The 8523-nt window shown below is 35.8% G+C and overlaps 1 protein-coding gene across 3 annotated transcripts in view; it reads right to left on the bottom strand.

Moving 5' to 3' along the window:
- The window catches only part of LOC116850256 (protein timeless homolog), a 121313-nt gene extending 116594 nt beyond the window's left edge, over nt 1-4719 (bottom strand). For 2 of the 3 annotated variants that reach the window (XM_032828298.1, XM_032828299.1), the window contains exons 1-9: nt 4393-4719; nt 3963-4166; nt 3726-3879; nt 3442-3622; nt 3240-3371; nt 3044-3139; nt 2736-2899; nt 836-953; nt 394-656 (exon numbers count right to left, since the gene is read on the bottom strand). In XM_032828298.1, coding sequence (XP_032684189.1) covers nt 394-656; nt 836-953; nt 2736-2899; nt 3044-3139; nt 3240-3371; nt 3442-3622; nt 3726-3879; nt 3963-4056 — 1202 coding nt within the window. In that variant the 5' untranslated portion in view covers nt 4057-4166; nt 4393-4719. The remainder of the gene's footprint in view (nt 1-393; nt 657-835; nt 954-2735; nt 2900-3043; nt 3140-3239; nt 3372-3441; nt 3623-3725; nt 3880-3962; nt 4167-4392) is intronic. The other variant, XM_032828297.1, reaches the window with a different exon arrangement.
- Nucleotides 4720-8523: the final 3804 nt, after the last annotated feature.

The following is an 8523-nucleotide window of genomic DNA, read 5'->3' on the forward strand; positions in this document are numbered from 1 at the left end:
AAAGATATATAAATATTCAGAGCGAACCATCTAACATAATTTTGCAAAATTTGTAATAATTTTAAATACAAGCGAAACAAAATATCTATTATATATCGAAAAATAATGCACCGATTAAATAATCTTAATATAAATGTTTTTCAAAAGCTCACAATGATCATCTAACCATTTTTATTCGCACTAAGTTTTAAAAATTATTTTATATAAAATCGGATGGTTCGTTTAGTATACGCAGGCGCTGCAAAATATTTTCCCTAGACGACAGCTAAAAGAAAGCGGCGATGCGTAAAACGAGTTCGGAAACTGTCTCGCTTTCTGCCTCTTTAGACGGGATATGCGCGCGCAGCGACTATGTGGACTTTGCTATGAGAGAACCGAAGTGCGAAAATTTACCTCACATATTTTACTTGGAACTTGTAATGGCGATTGAACTCCATGAAGAAACGCAAGGCCCACAAATAAGAAACCGTTTCAGATACTTCACCATGAATGCCATTTATGATGCAAGATCTGCCGAATTTCATCACGGGATTGTAAGCTCCACTTAAAAACTCTACGCAAAACTCTTTGAGGAAGAGTTGCACGCTAAGGGCAGACGTACGTTCTTCTTTAGTATTTTGCAAGCCTAATTTGTCTTTGCGTCGCTTTAGTCTCTTCTGTTATAAAAGAAAACATATTTTCTATTTATTTATCTATTGATTTGTTGGTATACCTTGATGATACAAAGTTGGAGATATTTTTCGCGTTTTTACATACATTATTCGACAATGAAAACAGAAAAGAAAGAAAACTCCGCGATAAAAGAATTTCCTGTATTTATGTTTGCAAACTTCACCTTATTGTGACTGAATTCCAAAGCTTCAATCTTCTGATATGGTTTGTGACATATCATTTGATTTTCTCCGATGGATTTCATATTTTGCACAACATAAGTACCGCCAAATCGTGAGTGTCTATTCAATGAAAAAAAGAAACAATTTAAAGTATTACAATTAATTTCAAGGCAAAGGCATTTATGCGCAAAATGCGAACGCAAAATGACTGGTTTTATATAAAGTATCGGGAGAATAATATATAATTCGCGCGCGCGAGCCAAACATACTATAAACATCTTGTCATAAAATTTCGTATTTCCTTTCTGTATGCGCACAAATTGAAAAGCGAGGGAAACGTACTTTCTCGCTACTAAAAAAAGAAAATGATCATTCAAATCCAATTTCATCCATGACTCCCGAAGATCCAATCAATGGGATAGAAGGCAGCTGTCACCGACAGATAGTTTCCTAAATGACGAAGACGCGTACCTTATCCCTACCCCTTCTTTCTCTTTTCCGCGAGAAACTCGACTCCATCATCTCCCACCAAATATTTTTAAACAGACGGTTAACTTTTCAAAGTATGTCAAAGTTCGATCGTCATGTCGCGAATAAAGTTAAAATGCAAATGATAATTTATAAAATTTATGTCCGTCGATCTTTTATCTTCGCGATATATATCCGGATATAATATATTTAAATTTTCCAAAGTAGCAATATTAATTTAAATAAATCAGCGTATAAAATAATTTCAATAAACGCATATATATACAATGGAATATAACGAAAATGATGAAAATAATACGATAAATACGGAATAATTTGAAAACGCAACGCAAGGATTACGATGCGAGAATTGGATATGCAGTGCGACCCAGTCCAATTTTGTTACCATGTTTACCGCTGCTATCAAAAAGAGATCTGCTCGCGACATAGCTACGATCTGCTTTATCGTTTTCCGATCAAATTATCTTTCTATCGATCGATAGAAAACACGAAGAGACGGAGGATCTGCTCCTTTCACCGCGCACTTCCAGTTCCTTTCAAGTCATAAAAAGCCTTTCGCGCAAAGACGCAGCCGCGCGCACCCGGGGCTTCGAACGCGCTCGTTACAAGAATACGGCTCGCTTCCTTCCAACAAGTGGATAAAAGCTTCTATTCATGCTTCGAGCGATCCTGTCTTAAAAACTAGGTCATATTCATTACACGCGTATCGCATCGCGAGCAAGCCGCGAAACCCCCGAAGGCATCCGTCAAGTAGCAATCAACGCCTTTTAGCCATCCCATTTTTACGATCCCGGGCTTTTAACTATAGCCTCTCATTAGAGTAGTAATTATGCGGTAGCCACCTTGGTGAGAGTGCATTCTATCGTATTTCGCGATAAAAACGTAAGGATATACGGTTAACGTATGAATAAAACCGAATGAAGTATAGACGTCACTATATGCGGCGTTTGCCGTGTCCTGAATACTGAATAAGTCCATCGATTAAACACGTGCCCAAAGAGCCGTTTTAATCGTTGAATTCGAGCATTCTTTCAAATATTCGAATAAAATGTATTTTTGTACAATTCGTGTAAATTCTATTCATTTTTAACGATTGCCTTCTATATTTATAACTATCGTTGAATTCATTAAAATGACATTGTTTTAAATTCGATAGAAATTGATTTGTGTAAAAACAATATACATATATATACATATATATATATATATATATATATATATATATAATATATATATACATATATACATACATACATACACACATACATATATATATACATATATATATATATATATATATATATATATATATATATATATATATATATAATGTTTTAGTTTGAGCTCAGCGTGATAACATAATGCGTTATTATTAATTAAAATAAATTTGTTTAATATATTATATAGATTCACCTAGATCCGATATATTTTTTCACCTTGTTCACCTTCTCCTGCAGCTCTTTTTGTCGTAGAGCTACAAGATTAGCTTCATCTTTCTCTTTTTCAGCAGTGTTACGTTGTAACCCAGATACAGCTAACTGACTTGCATTTTGTTCACGCAGCATCAGAGATACAATCTAACCAAATATGAAAGTACTATCATTATTTAATAAGTTATTTCAAATAAATTTTTACCAAAATTGTATTCAAATAATAATAATTGTATAAAAATAATAAAAGAATTTAGAAAAATATTATATGAATGTTTTGTACTTGTATACCTCTAAAATCTGCATGTGATATTGCTGTTCTTTTTTGTTGCTGACAATAAACAACAATATATCCACAATACCTGAAGTGTGATATGCAAACAATATCTACAAAAAGATATTCTAATTAAGCCTATGTCAACTTAAGATAATGTCTAATGTTTTATGTATAAAAAAATGTAAAATTTATTTTAACATAGTAATTTACCTCATCATGAACAGTAGCATCGTTACCAGTTCTCTTATCATTATCATTTGCTGGCACTTGTAATACATTTTTAATAAAAAGAAGTATCCTCTCAATTGTCATCTCATTCTCCTCATCTCTTTCTGTAGTATCCTGTAAAATAAAAAATTCTTTATGGATAACTGTCCATACTGAGCCTATATTAGAAGTTTATCTCACTCACAATACTAAGTAGATTTCCTAAACGACCAGCTACTGCCAACCATACGCTATCATCAGTTAACGCTGCTTTATATTCATGTAAGTATGATATAATTTGTTGATAGAAATTACGCATTGTTTTCTCAGTTGGTACCTGTTCATTGTAGATTACAAACGCAGGGCTTGTTAGATTAATAAGTAATCTAAAAGGGTATAAGATTATATAAATCAGCTTATACTATTATTGTATACAGATTCTCCATTGCATGCACACAATTTAAATTGCATGCAGATCAATATATATACCTTAATAACACATCCCAAAGTTCAATGTTACTAACATGATGTATAAGAATCTTTACAAGATCAGTTTGAAGTAATTTTGTTTGACCAAGAAAGCGCCTAATAGTGTGAGTATCGTCATCTCTCTTAAGATATCGGATCAGATCTTTTATAACATCTATTAACAAATTAATTACACTGTCAAATAATACTTATTCTTAGGTAAATCATTTCCAAACAGTATAAAGTAAGAATCTTTACCTAAGCAATACTTGTCTAAGTGGTAGGTACTGCCATTGTAATATCCAAGCACAGCACAAGTGGCTGTGAGTTCAGCAGAAAGATAACCTTCCATACTTGAGTAATTTACACTGTGAGATCTTAATGTACACTTGCTAAACTAGTAATGATATTTACATACACAACTATCACGGTGAATAATAGTGCACACAGTTCAGCAACTTGCTATTAATTATAACAAAACTCAGTAAATGCTCAGAATAAACATTGTCTTAATTTGTGTTAATTGTAGTTATATATAATTTACATTATATACATATATAGAATCAGAAACTAACTTAAAAAAACGTCGTTCATTTGTTTTTATAGGTATAACAGCGAAAGTTGATAGGAAATGTTCACAATAAAAGCCAAGTTTTAACAAAATCACGGAATAATTCTAAATATTTACCGAACGTGCCAGCTTGACGATGACAATGTCGTAATAAATTTTACTGAGTTTTACGAATCATCGTCGATTTCACACTGAACATAGGAAGACACTGGCGGGACGCGGTATTCTAGGTTATGTCACGTACGAAGCAAAACACGCACACGTAAAATGAAACTTCGACTTTAAAGAAATACGTCAAGCGTGCAACACATACTAAATCACGTTAATTTGTTATCGATCACTTTCTCGTTTCTTACAATTGAGACGAAACAATTGCGCGCATCCACACTGTCATATGCAACAGGTAACAAGAAAACGCGGGAAACGAACTTGCTTGATGTTTTGTGATTGGTTCATCGCGTTCGGGCATTTCCGTATCTCAATCGATTCAGCCGAAATGGTCGCAACGACCTGTACGTTCGGAATATCAGCCAGAGCAGCGTCAGGTAAATTATTATTTAATTAATTAATACCTCTTTTTCGTCGCTTTACACACTTTAGCGTTCAAAACAATACAAACGTATACTATTTAGATTACTAGAAGAAGAGAAGGTATGAAAATACATATAAGCGCAAGTATAGTAATGCATACAGAGCAACGATACTATTAATAAAGGGTGAAAAATCGAGACGTCTGGTCACCTTAGCTGTATATGTCGGAGAAGATTACTCCGTAATAATGTACTTACGATATGTCCTGATGACCGCACGTCGTTATTTTCGGCACTCTAATACTTATTTCCGCAGGAGACTCACAGGACACAAGCGAAAGACGTATGGAATACGGATGATACGGAGAGTTGTATCTATGGCAGTTGCTCGGCATGAAAAGATCGCAGACGCGCGCGCTGTCAATCACGTACACCAAAAGTTCATTAGCGTATCGAAAGTGCCAAAAGTGCATGAATGAACACGCCAGTGATGTGAACGAGGTCGCGCGTCTACAACGACGCGATCTATACGGTAGATGCCTTAACCACTTGCTAGAGTAAGGGACTGAGCACAATACAAAAAGGAATAAGGAACAGAAAATAAGGAATAACGAATACTGAAATAATGCTATTCCTCTGTCCCTCTATTCTGCGTTGATGAATTAGGTTTCATGTTTTAATATTGAACTGTTTCCTATTCTGTTTCCTGTTCTCTATTCTCGATTTCCTATTCCTTATTCCTTTTATTGTGCTCAGCCCCTTCCTAACTACTCTAAATCAATCGCGTTCGTTTCACACTATGAGGTTGTCATCGTGGTTATTCAATCCAGGCGTTGGTAATGAATCGCGCGAAGTGCTCGATCTTTTCGCATCAAGCAGCAGCCATGGGCATACATCGATTCACATCACTCCGCGTTTCTCGCGTCTTTTATCCATCGAAAGTGCGTCTCGCGCGTTAATAAGCTCAGGAGTATCGAGAATAGCGATGTGCGATCTCCGGGGCGTATTGTGAAGACGTCATTTGTAAGTAATCTTCTCGTTTCTCCTCGCGGTATATGCGGCCGGTGCTTGTCGCGACGTGTCGCGCCGACATCCCTTACATTTGCTAATAACATCGACTCGCTCAAGTAACAATAGAATCGGCGATCGTCGGATTTATTGAACGGGAATTAGAAATGCGATGACAATCAAAAAGAAAGAGAGAGAGATGCGGAATATTTGGGTGGTTGCGTTAGCTTGTTAGGAAAAGAGACTCGGAGAGAGAAGTATCTCATAGAGCGCGTTCTTTTTGGCCGCGGCGCCGTTCATATATTGGCGTATATTTTCAGCGCGATTCAACAATCGCGCGACCATCTTGATTTTCGATCTTTCTGCATCGAGTAACCGCCGTAGACACATCGATCGACATCATTTCGCATTTTACGCGTCTTTAACCCGTCAAAAGTAAGTCTCGCGCGGAAATAAGTATCGGGAGTGCCGAGAATAGCGATGTACAATCGCCGGGGCGTATCGTGAAGACGTCATTTATAAGTAATCTTCTTGTTTCTCCTCGCGGTATATGTAAGGTGACCAGATTTCTTAGGCCTGAATTCGGGATACTTCATAAATGTGTGAAGCAGGGAGCGAGGGGAGAGGGGTAAAAGTATCCGAAAATTATTTGATAATCATTAAAAATGATGACAATCGGTGTTCCAAATAGCACTCGAAAAAATTCGGGACAAAGGGTGAAAAATCTGGACGTCTGGTCACCTTACTTGAAGTCGCAACCGATTAAAGATTGACAATAAAGGTGTATTCTTCTTACCTAACTATCACAACAGACTATATAGATTGTCATTCAGCATTTAATGCTGCTGGTTCACGAAATTCTGTGGAAATATAACGTATTATACAAAAATTACTGTATGAAAATCTATATTGTGAATTTTAATAGAAAAGAATTTGCTTCATGTACAAGCGCATATATTCTCTCTTGACAGCTGCTGAAATAATTATTATACTGTGTTTCCAGGATTTTTCTATCATTCTGCGTTCAGAACCTTTCGAAATGTGTCGACCCATCGCTGGACGACGCTCCATTATTTCCCTGTAATACGACGCTTTCGGCCAGCAATCTGCTGATGGACGCTGTCCGCAAAGGGGCAAAATAAAGCTATAAATTCAATTTCGTCGTGAAGGGAAACAGGAAAAAGAGACACAGGCAGACGGTCGAACGAGGGGAACGAGGAAAAGCAAGTGAGTGCGAGAGAATAAGATTGAATAATTCGGACATCAGAGAACAAGGGGAACGACGACAAGGTAAAGGGTTAGAAAGCAGGGAAGGGGGAAGATGCGAGGTGCCGACGCGTTTGACGGCTGTGGCTTGCGGACAAATCGATGTTTAATCAATACCATCGAAGGTATCTAGGTCATTGGGTTATCGGCCAGTCGTCCGCACCTGTCCGCTTATTTCGTCAATGCCGTTCATAGAACGAACGGCATTGATGACACGTTCTATACATTTTCCGCTGTGCATGACATGCACACGCGGCTTTTGCGCCCGGAAAATTGCCCGAACGCAATCGCTTGCTCTTTTCGAATTGATTCTCGCGCACGCGAATCGACACGCTGTATGATTCGATTTTTTCTTCAGTCCGACGTCAAAGAAATATTAAATTGCTTTCATCCTCCACGCCTTGCGATCGTTGACCCTTGCATGTCATAAAATAAGAGCATGTTGCAATGTCTTTGCGAGATATTTATTTCTCATTTTTCTATTCTAATTTATTTTGCAGCTTCATCGATATGAGAGCCACAGTTGTAAAAGTATCAATTAATCGTCTACTACCATTGTGACTCTGAAGTCACAATCCAATTTTATTATTATTTATTTCCAATATGAATGTTGTTCCTGTCTTGATCAAAAGTCACAATATAGCTGCTCTTTTTTTTAAATATGTTGGTAGCGATAGTAACTGTCCAACGTCACTTCAGAGTCACAATTTTATTTTGGGAAAGTAAAAAATTAGAAAAGTAAAATTTCACCTTATATGTGTTGAACATTTAGTTTTGAACATTCTATGTACACGAAAAATTGTTTAAACATGAGAATTAATTTGGGCAGTAGAAGATTAAGTTTTTTTCAGTTTAATAATTGATTTGAATAAAAATATGTCTCAATTCAATTAGTTGGCGATTAATTAGAGCAAAATTAATCAAAGAATGTTTAATTGACTGTTGATATAAATGAAGGAAATTAGAGATTATTCAACTAACAAATGAACTTAGCGAATTTAATTAAAGATTTATAGCATCGATTTGTTCGCAAGCCACAGCCGTCAAAAATATATCTCAATTCAATTAGTTGGTGATTAATTAGAGCAAAATTAATCAAAGAATGTTTAATTGACTGTTGATATAAATGAAGGAAATTAGAGATTATTCAACTAACAAATGAACTTAGCGAATTTAATTAAAGATTTATAGCATCGATTTGTCTGCAAGCCACAGCCGTCAAAAATATGTCTCAATTCAATTAGTTGGCGATTAATTAGAGCAAAATTAATCAAAGAATGTTTAATTGACTGTTGATATAAATGAAGAAAATTAGAGATTATTCAACTAACAAATGAACTTAGCGAATTTAATTAAAGATTATTGAATTGACAACTGAAATTTAATTAAAGTTTCATTGACCATTGATATAAGCAGATTACTCAAAGTTAGAATTGATTTCGTG

The sequence above is a fragment of the Odontomachus brunneus genome, unplaced genomic scaffold (assembly GCF_010583005.1).
Source record: "Odontomachus brunneus isolate Ranch 3 - 2012 unplaced genomic scaffold, Obru_v1 Obru_scaffold_140, whole genome shotgun sequence".
NCBI classification, from domain to species: domain Eukaryota; kingdom Metazoa; phylum Arthropoda; class Insecta; order Hymenoptera; family Formicidae; genus Odontomachus; species Odontomachus brunneus.